The 16,166-nt window shown below is 44.0% G+C and overlaps 1 protein-coding gene across 11 annotated transcripts in view; it reads left to right on the top strand.

The window, feature by feature from the left end:
- The first annotated feature begins 5,096 nt into the window (after window positions 1-5,096).
- The window catches only part of ARNT2 (aryl hydrocarbon receptor nuclear translocator 2), a 174,765-nt gene continuing 163,695 nt past the window's right edge, over window positions 5,097-16,166 (top strand). For 3 of the 11 annotated variants that reach the window (XM_079123422.1, XM_079123419.1, XM_079123412.1), the window contains exon 1: window positions 8,347-8,416. Coding sequence is in view for 4 of the 11 variants with exons in the window: in XM_079123415.1 (XP_078979541.1) it covers window positions 5,691-5,721 (31 nt within the window). In the remaining 7 variants the exon portion in view is untranslated. Of the gene's footprint in view, window positions 5,308-5,350; window positions 5,722-8,340; window positions 8,417-16,166 lie in introns of those variants that run through there. The other 8 variants (XM_079123415.1, XM_079123423.1, XM_079123425.1 and 5 more) reach the window with 5 other exon arrangements.

The raw sequence follows: 16,166 nt of genomic DNA, 5'->3' as shown, positions 1-16,166 counted from the left end.
TAAAATTAAAATTTAAAAAATGGTTCCAGATACCTTTAATTCACGAGATTTAAAAAGGTGATATCTTGGTTTTTAAATGTGTTTGTTAGAGACATCTGATTAATTTACAAAGTTAAAATGCTCACTGTTAACAAAATATTTTATCTTATTAAAATGGAGTAATTTATCTAAATTCAGAAATTTCCTGAGTTGTTTCAGAAAGTGAACAAAAAGGGGTCAACATACAGGAAAGAAAAATAAAAGGTTCTAGGTACAAAAATATATTTAGTAGAAGGGAGAAGAAAATGTTTCTGGGTAGGAAAGTCTTTCTGTGATGAAACCTGGGATGGGATCCACAGTCGTTGCCTGCTGGCTCTCCCTTCAAGGGGATCTGAGTCACCTTGACAGTGTCCCCTCCTCCCTGGCCAATATCCACCGTAGGATGTTTCTGTCTCTTGCCGTTGATGACCTCCTCGCCCACCACAGAATTCGACTCTGGACAACCTTCCCTCTACTGAGGGTGAGTCCTCAGAGCTCTTCTATGGCGGCCCTGAACCCACTCTCTCCCTCTCTCTCCCTCTCTCTCTCTCTCTCTCTCTCTCTCTCTCTCTCTCTCTCTCTCTCTGGAAACCCTAGTGCTAGATTTTCATTATAGACATGTTTGTAAATATCCCTGTCACAGATTTACAAGACCAGAGATTCAACAGATGCCAGTAAAAAGTGTTATTTCTTCTTCTACTTTGAAACTTTCTGAACTCTGTAGGAATGTAGCTACATCCCTTAATTGCTAGGCCAATTAACTGCTGTCTACACTACAATCTCATTGACTTAATTCTTAGAAATCTCTCTTAGGGAGATAAACTCATTATCTTGAGTTACTGCTGCCTCTGGTTAAGGCCCCCTCAAGATAGTACTTGCAGGTGTTTTACTGTCTTTTTTTCTACACCTGGGAACTACTTATTGTAAATTGCATGGTCTTTGGTCAAGTAGGCCAAGAATTCAAACCCAGTAATGTTGTAATGGTGAAGAAGTGATACCAAATTTCCTGTAAAAGCCCCATGTAACTTCAGCTCAGGGGCCCAGAACTTCAGAGCACTAGCTCTTCTGGGTCTACCAGTGTAATAAACCTGAGTTCTCCAACCCTCTGAGTGATGCTTGGTCTCTTGCTGAGTGTGATTTTCCATAATACCCTCACCTGGAGGACACCTAGTACAGCAGAGGTCATGGGGGAGAGGAGAGGCCCAGGTCTGGGGCTATACCCCTCAACCCCTACAGAACTTTATGGGTCTCCTAGTCTCCCAATGGGACAGAGCCCCAAACCCCTCTATATTTGGCTTGTTGATGTGTCTCTCCTGGGACTTGGGCCCAGAATGCATGACTCTTTCCTCCCTTCTCTCCCTCCCTCTCTCCTTTCTTCTCCCTTTCCAAGAAGGTCAGCATGATCAGCCTCCCCTTCTGACCTCTTTCTTGGACCAGAACCTGTCTCAACATCTCCTCTTCCCTCTGTGGTGATATGAGAAGAACATTTTAGTCTCTAAAGTGTATCAAGTACATGAATTATCTCATTCAATTTAACCTTAGCTATAACTCAGCATCGTAGGTAACATGGACCTGGTCTTTCTTGGACCAGAACCTGTCTCAACATCTCCTCTTCCCTCTGTGGTGATATGAGAAGAACATTTTAGTCTCTAAAGTGTATCAAGTACATGAATTATCTCATTCAATTTAACCTTAGCTATAACTCAGCATCGTAGGTAACATCATCTCTATTTTACAGATGGGGAAATTGAGACAGGGAGGTTTAACAAAGTTCCAGGGGTAGAGTAAGGCAGCAATAGAGCAAAAATCTGCAGCACACTTTTTGCTTCAAAGGAAAAAAGGCCTATGCCTTTTTCTTTTCCTTCCATATTTTTTTTGTTGGTGCATTATAGTTGTATGTCACGGTGGAATTTTTTTGTTACATATTCTTGGGTACCTGCAATACAACAATATATTTTTGCTAATATCATTCCCCAGTATTTTCCCTTTCCCTCAGGCTTATGCCTTTTTGTATAAAACTAAGGTTTCATTCACCTCTGATGTTCTGTTAAGTCTGTGATTCTTGGTGTAAAAGAGAGACCTTGATATAGAAGGTTAAGTGGAGAGGTGGGGCTGCTACCTAGAGAGCTTGCGGGCAGTTGTTGCCTTTGCAGAATTAAAGATGGGTGGAATATAGCTCACTGGTAGAGCACTTGCCTAGCAAGCATGAATTCCTGGGTTCGATTCCCAGGAACTCTCCCCCACCCCAAAAGGAATGAAAGATAAGAAGGTATGAATGGGGATAACAGAGACCTATAAATCTTTCTCTCCAGCAAAAAGAGAATTTAGAAAGAATGGAAGAGTGAGGAAGAGAAACATACAGAGCAGAGAGAAAAGTCTGTGATTATCTGTACAGTAGTCCATTATTTACCCTCCTGCTCCCTCTATTTCCATAGAAGTTCATGCTTCATTCAGTCTCCTGCCATTTTCAAGCGAAGTTAAAAAGAGACATAAACCCCTTGGGCCATTACATTTCATACACAGAAATTCTTTGTCTCTAGTGTTAAAACTCAAAGGGATGTAAAGTAGAATGGGGGGTGACTATTTTCTCCTACCAAGTTTAAAAGTGGGAGGGAGAAAGGCTTAGGGGCCTTGGTGCTTATTATTATTATTTATTTATTTTGCTGGGGGATTTGAACCCAGGGCCTCATGCATGTCAGGCAGGCACTTTACCACTGAGCCACATACCCAGTCTCCTTGGTGTTTATTAACAGGTAGCAGTTAACCCTGATCATTTCTGGGAGCCCTGCACCCAGAATTGTGTGCTATGGGCTCAGGGGTTCTGTGTTTTGTTTTGTTTTAATGCAAATCTCAGTTTTAAATTCAATAGTCTTCTTTGGAATTTAAAAAAAGTTCTAGGTTGTTTAAAGGTTGAGTGGAATTCCTAAGTCTGTTAACTGGTCACAGTCTACTAACTCTCATAATTAGCAGGAGACCACTGTATTTTGTAAACGCCACTCAGTATTCAACAATGCCTAACTACTCCATTTCAGACTGTTTACTTACCAAGGGCCCTTTCATCTACAATCAATGTTTCTGAGTATTTACCCTATAGGGTAATATTTTACCCTATTTAATACTGAGAGACAAGAGAGAGAAGGTGAGCCAGGGCCCTCTACCCCTTCTCCATTGCTCCCTACCCCACCCACCCCACCCACCCCACCCCAACTTCCAAACCCCAGCACTGTGAGTGACTCAGTCCTAAGTCTTATCTGGGGTATGAGCCGCATAACCTTGAGAAAGTCATCTCTGTACCCTGAGCTCATTTCCTCCTCTGCAAACTCTAGGAAAACTGACAAAGTTCCTTTCTGCCTCAGAGGTTCAGTGATGGGGAAAAGATGGAAATGTCTCTTCCTTGTGAAATTCAAACACATTCATTATTTACCCAAAACCACAACATGCAACAGACTCCACTCAGACTATGGAAAGTATTCCTATTTCAAGGAGTCATCCACCTGCTATCTTTTATTGCAGTAGACAAGTAAAAGGTGGCTTGTGAAAGATTCAGTATCAAAGATATTTAGACAGTAGTGTTTAGAAAAATGACCAGAGGCTAAGAGCACAATAGGAAGTAAAACTTGTCAACAAACATGCATGGCTAGATATATGTGCGTAATAGTCATGCCAACAGCAATTTTATTTTTGAGGGAGAATATTAGAAACATTTGGAAACAAAATGAGCCACATGTAGTGGCTGACATGTTTGCTAAATGGATACATAAATGCCAAGAAGGGGAACTTTCTCAGTTTTTAAGGAAGTAGAAAGCTGGAGAAGGGAAAGAGCTTGGTGGGAGTCAGTGGCAGTGATGTTGGTGCTGAGATTGTGGATGGGCTGCCTGGGACAGAATGGCCTGTGAGGCACAAGGCCAAGAAGGGGCTCTGGATGGCAGAAACACCTGAGACAGAGATCTACCCTGTTTGATGAGTGAGCAAAGAGAACTTCCTCCTGTACTTACTTACCTTAAGAAACCTTTATTCAAGTATATATTGTATATTAGCTAAGCCCACACAGCTATTAATGTGTTGCCTTTGAAGATATGGACAAGAAAAGCAGTGTTCTCCTTTGGCTTGATACTAAGAGAATCATAGAAGTCTACTTTAATATGGGATGGAGGTGTGGTCCAGCTGATATCCAGGTTGATCTTGTGCTCTCATCTTTTTTTTTTTGCTGGATGCACAATGCTTTACTTTTCTCTTGTTCTCTTGAAATGTCTTCTCTTTCTATACCCTATTCATTTTCTTCTATTGCTAGGGCCTCCTCTTTGCCCTAGCTCATTCAGCAGTGATCACCAGCTGGAGATGTGCATCCAGGGACTCTTTCTCAGCCTCCAAGTAGATGCCTTTTGAGTGCAGATGCCTTTTTTCATCTCCTGCGTGCCCAACACCCAGCTCTGAGCCTGGTACACAGCAGAATTCAGCATTTGTCAAATTAGTAAGCTGTTAGATCCAAAGTGTCAAAGACAATGTTTATTTAGAAATACATTCCAAGCATTCTCTGTTCCCTCAAATGCTTCTTTGCAAAGACTTAAGATAGTGTGATATTTTTGTAAACATATCTATGTTTGGGAGCCATCTTGCCCTTCTGGGCTCTCACCTAAGGCTGTATTCATACTTCTATCTCATCTTTACAGTGCACCTACTATGGTGGTGTCTTTTCTATAAATCTTGATCTCTCAGAGATCCTAGTAGTCAGTAGAAAAACATCCCTTCCAAGTTCTCTGCACTCTAACTTCACCAGTATATGCAGATAACACCATTTAAAAATCTTTTTTTAAATTCTCCATTTGCAGTGTAAATAAGGCTCTTGCAAGGATCTCAGGCAATAAACAATGACAGTCACCACAGCACGGAGAGCAGAGTTGTGCGCCTTACTCAAAGTCAAACCATTCTCAATTTTCTGGGCCCGCTGCCTGTGCCTTGGGTGTCTGCTGAGTTCCCTTTACTACTGCGTGCCCCCGTGGAAGCACTGGGGCTTAGGAATTTCAAGGCACCCGACGACTCTGCTCTGGGACGGCTTCCTGGCCTTGGGATCCAAGCAGAGCGGCCCTGGCATGCTAAGTGGGCAGCACTGGGGCGCCTTTGTTTCTCGTGGCGGTCTCTAAGGACCGGTTTCCCTCTGAATCTAAATGGATTTTTCCCTCACCCACTCCTCCCGGGCCCCAAGGGAGGGCAGCGCCTCTCAGTGATGCGTCTCAAACACCTGGAGTGTGGGCGTGGGGGCTAACCCTGGCTGAGCCGGTGCGGAAAGAGGTATGCCCGAAACCCCCAGCCTGGGCAGCCCCAGTACTGCGCGGGCCTGAGGGGGCGCCTGGCTGGTCAGCGGTCCCAACCTGGGGGGTCCCGTTGCGGGCAGCCCCAAGTCTCGCGGTGCTACGGCTCGGACCCGGGAGCCGGGCCGGGCGCCCCCCGCCGCGCGACAAAGGCTGAACCGGGAGGAGGAGGCCGCGCCAGGAGGAGGAGCAGATAGAGGCGGGGGCGACGGGCCGCGGCAGCGGGAAGCGCGGGGGAGCGGCGCCCGCCCGCGCCGTCCTTTGTGTGGCCGCGGCGCTGGCCTGCGCTGGTTCCGGCTGCGCGCCCGGCTCCGCGTCGCCCTCCCCGCCCCGCGCCCGGCGCGCGCCGATCCTCCCAGCAAGATGGCAACCCCGGCGGCGGTAAACCCTCCGGGTGAGTAGCGGCCTCGGCCCCCGCCGGCGCAGCCCTCAGGCCCTGCCCGAGCCGGAGCGGGCCGGAGCGCACAGGGCGTCCTGGGAGCGTTGAGCCGGGCGTGCAGCCCAGGTGGGTGGGGGAAAGGCTGTCACTCGGCGCGGCAGCCTCAGCATCAGCACCAGCAGCGGCATCTCCATCCTGCGCTCTGCCCCATCCTAGTCCTCAACTGGCGCCAGCAAGCACCCCCGGATGGCGCGACTCTGGCTCGCTTTCTCAGGAACTAGAAGGGCCGGTCCCGAAGCTCTAACAGTTCCCCAGTCACCTTTACCTTCCCCATCCCACGCGTTTTTCTCTTCCGGTTTTGGCTGCGGGAGGGTAGCGGTGGCAGCGGGTCCCGGCGGGTACGGGGTACCGCGCTGTCTGAGGGAAAAGTTTGGATTCAACAGGGTAGAACTCCGGGAATTCTCCCTTGCCCGCCCCCCAGCCCCTAGCGCCAGCCCTTTGCGCCCTTTACAGCTGGCCACTGTGTACTGGAATCATTCATGGACACGAAAATCCCATCTGTAATAATGTAGCGTGGAGCATCCCTGTCCGTGCCCAGGTCATCATTTGCCTTCTAGAGCCTTAACCCTGTAACAAGTGTGCTCCTGCCTGCGAGTTAAAAAAAGAAAATAATCATGATCAAGGGGAATATTTATCTGCTTCGGAATCATAGCAGGGAAATTGTGTTTTCGTTGAGAAAGTTTCCTATGGTCGGAATACTACTGGCTGCAGGATGTGTGCGAATGGAACACTGAAATTGCAGCAAAGTTTTGTGTGTTCAGTAATAACTGCTGTGGGCCTGGTAGGTCACTTGGTGCCCGCAGGAATAATCATAGAGGTCAGCCTTCAAGAATGTCCCTCTTGAGGGAGTTTATGAGACCACATGGATGAACAAGCATAATGCTTAGCAGAGAGAAGTGTCATCATAGAAGAGTGAGGGATCACTTCAATCTGTGGTGGTCAGGGAAAGTTTTGGGGAATTGGACATTTTAGATGGATCTTGCAAAACTGAGTTTTGGATATACAGAAATTGGGACTGAGGGAAATTGCAGGCATGAGTCATGATGGCCTGGTTCTAAGCATGAATGAAGTCAGTGAGTAGTTGGTGCACTGGGGATTTAAGGAGAACAGAAAGATTTAATGTTGACCTGTGTGGATGTGGTAAGACTAAGAACTATGGACTTACCCCACACTGGGAGAGAGTTCTTAATGGTATTGAACAGGGAAGTCTCATGATTCCTGCTTCCCCCACCTGCCTAAGTTAATTTGTTAGCCATGTCTAGATAACATAGAAATAAGGTTACCTGACTGGAGGCAGAGAGACCAGGTTGAAGTGAAGCAGGTGCTGGGTAGGTCAGACTTAGCAGCAGTGACTAGCAGAGAGAAAGGAAAGCACTATTGAACAGGTAGAGGAGTTCAGATTTGATGTTGGTTATATTGGAATAATGACAGAGGAGAAACCAAGGAAACACTGAGGTTAGAATCCTGTGTAATTGGAAGGAAGGAGTCCCATTAACAGAAATAGGGAGTCCTAAAAGAACAGACAAGGAGTTCCCTGTTTAGAACACTAAGTGGGAAGATGGCTGGTTTAAAAACCAATGCCAGTTTGTTTGCCAGTGAAGGAATTTTAGCCCATTCGGCTTAGAAATCAATAGAAAATTAAAATTTAAATGTAATGAAATTAGAACAAGCAAAGAAAGTTAAAAGAAGATATTTTAGTCAAGTATGGGTTTAAATTGGGAAAAGGAATAAAATTTCAGGCGATTCACATAATTCATGTTCCCTAACCTTACCACTGAAAACTGTTTTATCTGTTACAGTATCAGGATTGACATAAAATAGGCAGTTGCTTGTCTTGGTGGTGTTGAGCTTGTAGTGCCTGTGCCTCTCTGTCTCTAGGGAACTTGATGCAGCCGCAGGGACTCATTTGTGTTGTTTTTTAATACCTGACCAGCCTCACAGTACTTTCTGGGTCTTTTCTCTGTTGATAGCAGAGATCTTCAGCGTGGGGAAAATTTCTCAGAAGAACATTCCTTGAGGTGGCTACCCTTTATCAGTTCTCTTATTGGTACCCTCCGTAGCATGCAGATCTGTGGGGATGCATTGTTCTTCCCCCATGTGTTTCCAGCTTTTTTGAGGGAAAGGGTTTAATTTAAGGGATATGGCCAAAGATTCAAACCAAAGAGAGAGATTTCAAATTCTGTGAACAATTTACAACAAACAGAGGCATGGCCCTTGGGCCCATCCTCAGGAGCAAAAGTCACAGGTCATTTCCTTGACTGCCTCCTCTTCCTCCTGCTCCCCCCACCCAGCTGTTGTTACTTTGCACCAGTAATTAGTAAACACAGCTAAATGGGCTGGGAAATAACAGGATTTATTTCTGCTGCCAGTTTGTGTTTAGGGTATAAAGACTGCCTCCCCACACCCACTTACTTGTTCCTTGTTGACCACTGCACACCATTTGCAATGAAACTTATGTGATGTAGTGAGGACCCTCTGGCCATGTCAAATGAAATTGGAATCTTCGCCCTCTCCTGTTACTCAGTTGATATGATTCAGGTTCAAACCCTTAATCTGTTTGTTATAGGTCTCCTGTTTGGGACGGGTAAGAATACTCCTAGTGACCATAGGAGAGGAGAGGTCTCTGAAGAAAGAAGGGCCTGGCTCCCAGGTATTTTCATGGCTCCTGCCACTGAAAGTCCTGGGTGTGTTTCTTGCTTCCTGTGGTTCCAACTTCTTGTCATTTCCAATCTTCACACTGCTTGGTCAATACAATGACTGTTGTATCGGCTGTTTTTTCTCTATTCTGTTCGACTGGGGATGATGTTCTCTGGATTAGAGAATGAAATTGTGGAGTTGGGGGGGGACATGCATGTGCATTACTTGTTTTTCTATCTTTTTGGATGATATTTAGGCATATCTGATTTTAACAAAATAGTGAAGGTTTGAATTAGTTACCTGCATGAAAGAATATCTGCAGTTGACATGGCACAATTAAGTAGGAGACTGTTTTCCCAGTGCCATTGTTCCATCATAATCTTTCATAACTTAAATATGAAGGAATCAGGTACAAATTCAGATCAGTAGTCATTAAGAATTATGCATTATCCAGACAGTCTCTGAAATGAATATTTGCAGAATAGATTTAGAAATTCACTTTTTTTTCTGGAGTCTATTTTTATACTCCCCCCACCTTTTAGGCTTCTGGTCTTTGACATTTTAAATTGGAATTGATTATATCGTACAGGAAGATTCTCTGGGCAGAGTACTTTAGATGGAGGGATGTTTGGAACCATTCAACAACACATTGGATATCTTTGATGTGCCAAACACTCTGTAGGGTGCAGAGTAATGCAGAGATAAGCAAGAATTTTATTGACCTTGGGGAGTTCTGAGCCTAATAGAGGAGACATAAGTAGATTAACTTTTTAGTTGAAAAAAAAAAAAAGGTAGAATGAAATGAATGTTGACTAGGTGTGGCTTTATTATACCAGGAACCCAGACAAAGTTGTGATACCAGGTAACTTCCAAAAATAAGCCTTTTGCAGAGATATTTTAACCCTATAGAAATTTTAGGAAGGGTCATTTTGAGCTGGCATGGGCAGGAGGTGGACAGATTTATGAAAGTAGGGGGTACCTTCAAGTGGTTGTCTCCTCAGTGCTCTTGAGGACCCAGCAGGTCACTCAAGAAAGAGAGGTAGATTTAGAGCTTTTGAAAGACCCACGCTGTGCCTGCAAGCTGTCCTGCCTTATGTGGAATCAGAGCACCCAAACAAGCTCAATAGAGAATTCAATCTGACTTCTCTACATATAGTTTTCATTGTATCTACAAGCCCATACATTGCAAAATGCATCATTATTTTGTTTTTTCTAAGAAGAAACTGCTGCCAAGTCAACTCTAACATGTAGTGTTATAAAACACTTTTCAATTTCAGTGACATTAAAAAATGTACATCTTGGAATCAGTAAAATACTGTGCCTTAAGAAAAAAAGTCAACTTTGCTGACCACCTGCAACTAAAACACATGGTCTCCTTTTCAGTAAAAACTATAAAGTTTGCTCTTAGGCATGTGTCAGGGAACCCAATGATAGGCTGATGCCCTTTTGGCTTCCATCAAAAGAAAGAAAAAAAATTGAAGGAAGAAAAAGGGAGTATATCCAAAAAAGAGATTTGTTTATTTCTTCTCTGTGTGTGTATGCTTTTTTAAATGACTTTATTTTTTTACAGTGGTTTTAGGTACATAGCAAAATTAAGAGAAAGATACTAGATTTCCCATATATCCCTGCTTCCACACAAGCCCATCCTTCCTGAACATTAGCTACACCCACGCTCCCATCACCCGGAGGTCCATTTATTAGAGTTAATAAACCTACACTGACTTGTCATAATCACACAAAGCCCATAGTTCACATTAGGGTCACTCTTAGTGTGCTTTCTGTAGGTTTGGACAAATGTATAATGATATGTAGCCACCATTGTACTATCATACAGTTTCCCTGCACTGAAAATCCTCTGCTTGTCCCTTTATGCCTACTCTATCCCAGCTCTTGGTAACCACTGATCTTTTTACTATCTTCACAGTTTTGCTTTTTCCAAAAAAATCTGTGTGGTTTGGATATGGTTTGAGTGTGTCCCTCAAAGTTCGTGTATTGGAAGCTTGATGCCAGAGTGGTGATGTTGAGAAGTGGTAGAAACTTGAACAGGTGGGGCCTACCTGGTGGGAGCCAATTAGACCTTTAAGAAGGATTAATACTTTTTCCCTGGAAGTGTATTCTTCTCATGGGAAGTTTGTTGGATGTTGTTATGAGAGAGGCTGCACCTCTCCTGAATCTCTCTTGCTTCCTGCCTCACCATGTGACATCTTTCTTCCTCTTTCATATGCATCCCCACCATTGTGATTGTATCCTCCATGAGGCTCTCATCAGAGCCAGGCAGATGCTGTCACCACACCCTTGAAACTCTAAAGCTTCTTTTCATTATAAAGTACCCAGCCTTGCTAGCTACATGTGACACACTCCTGTAGTCACAGCTGTTCAGGAGACCTCGAAAGTTTGAGGTCAGCCTGGACAACTTAGACCCTGTCTCAAAATAAAAACTAAAGGGGCTGGGGAGATAGCTCAGTCGGTAGAGTGCTTGCTTTGTAAGCACAAGGCCCTGGGTTCGATCCCCAGCACCCAAAAAAAAAAAAAAAAAGAAAAACTAAAAGGGGCTGGGGATGTAGCTCAGTGGCAGACATTCCTGGGTTCAATCCCCTGTAGTTGGGGGGGAAAAGTACCCATTCTCACATATTGTTACAGCAACAGAAAACAGACTAATACAGAACCATGCAGTATATTGCCCTTTCAACTTAACTTCTTTCACTTGGTAATGTTCATTTATGTTTCCTCCATGTCTTTTAATGCATTCTTGATGGTGCATTCTTTTTACTGTGAAATAAGATTCACAGTTTATTCATCCACTTACCTACGAAAGGACATCTTGACTGTTTCTATGTTTTTGGTCTTTATGAATAAAGCTGCTGATGACCAACACTTATGAGCAACTACTATATGCTAGGTACTGATCTAGGTTCTGGGGTTAAAATGATGAGCAAAATAAGTACAACTCTGGCCATCAAATAGTCACATTGTCATAAAGCAGTCACACAAATGTGTTATAAAATGTGTTAATTCTATGAAGAAATGATTCCCTGAGGTAAAATAATTGAGGGGCTTAATTTAGATTGAAGGATTGGCACAGGCCCCTTGAAGTCAGTGAAGGCCACTTGAAGTCAGTGAAGCTCTCTTTGAGGAGTGACGTTTAAGTCAAGGTCTGAGGAAGGAAAAGAAACTTGAAGAACATTCCAGGCACAGGGAGAGCCCCTGTAGTTGGGAAGAGCTGGGCAGATTTGAACAACCAGTAGGGCAGTATTGAGGGGGAAACGGTGAGCATGGTAGAAGTGGTGTGAGAGGCTGGAGATGAAGGTAGAGACTCATTCACACAAGGCTATGAATCTTGGGTTAAGGATTCTGATTTGTTTCCAAAGGCAGCAGAAAGCTATTGAAGGGTTTTGAGCAAGGGAGGGAGATATGTGGTCCAACATGCATTTTTTTTTTTTTTTTTTTTTTTTTTACTGGAGATTGAACCCAGGGGTGCTTTACCACTTATATTCATCCCTTTTTATTTTTGATTTTGAGATGGGCTTGCTAAATTACTATGGCTGGCCTTGAACTTGTAATCTTTCCGCTTCAACCTCTTCAGCAGCTGGGGTTATAGGCATGTGCCACTGTGACCAGCCCAGTGTGCACTTTCACAGGATCCCTGTGGCTTCTGTGTGCAGAGCAGATTGGAGAGAGTCTCAGAAGCAGCAAGACTCCACTTAGATGGTGCAGATGAATGTCAGTGGAGTTGAAGAGAAGTCGATGGTTTTGAGATGTATATGGGACAGAAATGCCATACTGAACAACTCCTGTTCATCCTTGCCCATCTTTTCAGTTGGGCAGGGCCTGTCCTACTTGGGGTAGAAAATCATCATGACATTATGTGAAGTGTAAGGGGAAGAGGTGAAGGATGAGTCCCAGCTTTCTGGTCCTGACACCTGTGTGGTTGGAGGCTATGGGAACATGGTGAGGTGTGGGGTGGTTGGAGGTGATGGGAAGATGGTGAAGCATAGGCGGCCAGTGGGGTGTGCCCAAGGCTTTAGTATTTGACCCTTGTGTTGGGTGCCCATGAGACATGCAAGTGGAACTGTTAAATAGGCTGTGGGACGCATGGCCCAGAGATCTGGGCTGGAGAAATAAAGCAAGATATTAGCATTTTCCCAAGTTCCCTGAGAGTATTCTTCAGGGGTAAATTAGGTCACAGAATGTAGGGCATTTAAGCCAAATACCTTAGTTCCCAAGCAGTGCTTCCATTTACTGCTTTATTATCTGCCTTTCTTGAGATTCACCAAGATACAAGGTCATAGGGAAATTATTTCTACATTTTTTCTGGAACCATTAATGCACTCATACACATATACAGACTTGTGCTGGTTTATAATGTAAGAAAGGAATGTCCTATACTTAGAGTTGCCCAGAATTGGAATGTGCTGCCTGGGAGGCCATGAAGTTTTTCAGTAGAATCTGGTGGGCAGTGTTGTGGAGCAGGTCTGGCTGTTGGACTAGGTTATCACATGGAACTTTTTGTTCCATGAATAAAAGTCATTTCTCATTTCTGTGCTGTGTCCTTGGAATGATTAAATGCTTCTCTGACTTTCCTTCCCTACTCCCCCCATCCTCACACCCAACCACTTTCCTGTCCAATTCTGTTTTCCCCTCCTGGTCTCAGTGTGAATTCTTAATGCATTAGGGAAACTTGCCCTGGTGTCTTTATTCAGGTAGAGTGTGCCTGGAATGCTTCCTGCCAGGGCCCCATAGGACTGTACTTTGTCTTTGGAGCACTTCCCCTTGCCTGGAACTAAGCGGTGGATTGTGCAGTTTGTTTGATGGATGCCTGTGTCCCCTGCCTGATGGGAACTCATAAGGGAAGGGAGGGCACATTGCTGTGGCAGCCCCAGTACCTGCCGTATCACCTTCCCCACGGCAAACCCCAGTAAGGTTTTACTAATGGATGAATGTAGGATTCTAAAGAATTGTCTCATATTTTCAAATGTGACTTTCTCTAACTATCTCCCTTGAAGAAAAGAAGCATACACTCTGTATTCGTGGGTCTCTTTAACAGAATAGGCCAGAGATGTCTGATTTAAATTCTGACTTTAATTTGTGGAAACTGATTTTTTGATCTAACAATCTTACCAGTATAATCCCTACTTGAGTTTTTTAGTTTTCTAAGGCAAGGGAGCCTTAGAGGCACATAGACTTTACAAATCTGCCCAGGAGGATGGTAAGTCACATGGGTAAGGGTCCTTGTTAACATCCCACTAAGGTCCACAAGGAAGTGGTCCTCCATGGTGGCTGCTTAGTCACCAACCCCTATAGATGGGGCAGAGTGCATGCTGTCTTTAGATGCAGCCAGTGTTCAGAGATGGTGGCCCAGGACTCAGGAGGCAGTAGCAAGGTCGGATGGTACATTCACTGCCATCTGGTTTAACGATGCAAGTCTGGAGTTGGAAACTGAGGCCCTTTGCAGATAAGCAGAGCCTCTGTGGCTGCCAATGTTGGAACAGTTTGACCATTTCCAGACAAATCCATAAAAATTTTCAAATGTGTACAAGTAGGTAGTTCTTGCTTTTATGTGCTATATGGAAGCACTGGCCATCCTTTACCAGGGTGGCTGTGTCTTCAAAGCAGGCTTGCAGAGTGGGCTATGCTCGCCCTGCTGAGGAGTGACCTTCTCCCTTCAACATTACCACTTTTCCCTGAGTACAGTAAAGATACACATTGATGTAAAAAATTTGGAAAATATGCAAAAGTGCTAAGATAGTTTCACCACCCTCACATTTTTGCGTATGTCCTTGCAGATAGTTTTCTAAATACTAAATGTGTGTATACACATATGTATGTATTTCTGAATTGTTTTGAACATATTTTATTACCTTCCTTTCTTCATTAATTCATTAATGAATGGCATATCCTGTCAAGAATACTGACTTGAGAGGCTATATGGTATTGTTTTATGACTGTGTCATAATTGGTTAACTTGGTTTCATGTTTCATATTCAGTGTGCTGCCTCTTAATGCAGGTGTCACTAACTCACCCAGAAACCTTTGAGCACTGTTGTTCATGTATCCTCCTTGTATTGAACTACAGATTTCCAGTCACATCACTTGGCTGACAAGGCCCCAGGACTTGGAGACCCTGGGCTGAGATGATTTTTTGTCCTTCCTGTCATTAGATAGATCATGATAGTTTTTCCTGTTTCCAATGCAGATTCAGGAGATGTGATAACAGATGATGAATGTACTTGTTTGGGGTTAACTGATCCCTGTTTTTCTTCTATGCTTTTAAACAGTAGGGAGTAGCTACAAGTGGACCTGGGCACCTTTCCTTGCAGGCAACAGAAGAAAGACTGGAAAGTAGGACAGTCAGGATGTCATGTCCAGGGAGTTGGCCTGAGCTGAAACTGAGCTCTTCAAGTAGATTCAGGTCCTTTGGATAGATCTGGGAAGCAGATTGACTAATGCCCTTGCTGGTGCTGAGCAAAGGAGGTGGGACCAGAGTAGAGGGTGGGTCTTCCCGACACTAGACACTCATGGAACCCTGCAGTGACTCACTTTATCCATCAGAGCCTGTCTATCTGGTGATTGAGGCAATTTCCTACCTCTTTTTGCCTGAACCTTCAAATTGCACTAATAGCAGTTAAGTAAAAAAGCTAATGGAATTGTTAAATGACAGTAGAAGGCCAGGAAATGTACATGGCTGCCTGGCATAAACAGCAATAGATGATCTTAGGCAATCAACAGGAAACCTAAAGTTAATCCCTGCCCTAGTTTTTAATTCATAGAGTCATAGATATACAGAATGATATTCCCTTTGATATTGAATAGATCACTGGGGCAAATAGTGGGGCTTCTGAGAAAGTTGACTCAGGGCCACACAGGTGTATCCACATAGTGCTTCTCAGTGGGGGGCATTTTCAATGTCTGGAGACATTCATGGTTGTCAATTCCAAATTGTGTAGATGCTACCGGCACCTGTGAATAGCGGCCAGATTTTCCATAGTGCCGTAACAAAGACTTGTCCAATCCACATGTTGCCAGAATTATTTTTGATAAGCTTTGTTTATGGAGACAAAACTTTTTCTAAGCCTCTGGACAGTGGCAACTGGAAAAGAAACCCTGGAGTGCCATTCGGATGCTGACCTGCAAGAAACATGTCAGAGATACATGGCAGCTTTAAAAGCTAGGTGGTGCTTTTGAGATAGTTATAAAATCTGTGATGGAAGTTAATTTAAATGTGAAGTAACAAAACTGCAAGAAGTTTTTCTTCTTATTTTTAGAACAGAATTGATGTTTCTATCACATCAGCAGTTTGAAATGAGGCATAGTCTGGAATCATTTGCCATAATTTGATATGCATGATAGATTCCAAGTCCCCCAAAGAATAAAATGAATGAATGTGATCAAAGATCCCAGCTGTGTTCTCCGTGTTTTTGAAAGCATTTCACACCAGAAAACTTCCAGTTCTGCTCCTCCAATGTCCCTGAACACCACCCCTGCTCCCTACACAAAGGATGCTGTGCTGGCTGTTAGAGAGATAGAAAGTTGGGGATCAAACAGGTTGGCTACAGGTGGTATATGTTCAGCTGGTCCCTGAAGCAGGCAGCCCTGGGACAGGTTTATGCAAATTTGTGCAAATGACTGACCCTGTTGGTGTGCAGGAGAGAAAGGGACCCTCTCCATTTCTTTTCTGCAGGCAAAGAAAGGAAGCTGAAGGAGTGGTTCAGAAGTATAGCTCTTTGCAGAACTAGAGTGTGTGTGCCTATTCCTAATCAGCATCA

The sequence above is a fragment of the Sciurus vulgaris genome (genome assembly GCF_902686455.1).
Source record: "Sciurus vulgaris genome assembly, chromosome: 2".
NCBI lineage: Eukaryota > Metazoa > Chordata > Mammalia > Rodentia > Sciuridae > Sciurus > Sciurus vulgaris.
Note: the sequence above shows the minus strand (reverse complement) of the source record. Positions and strands in the feature narration are given on the sequence as shown.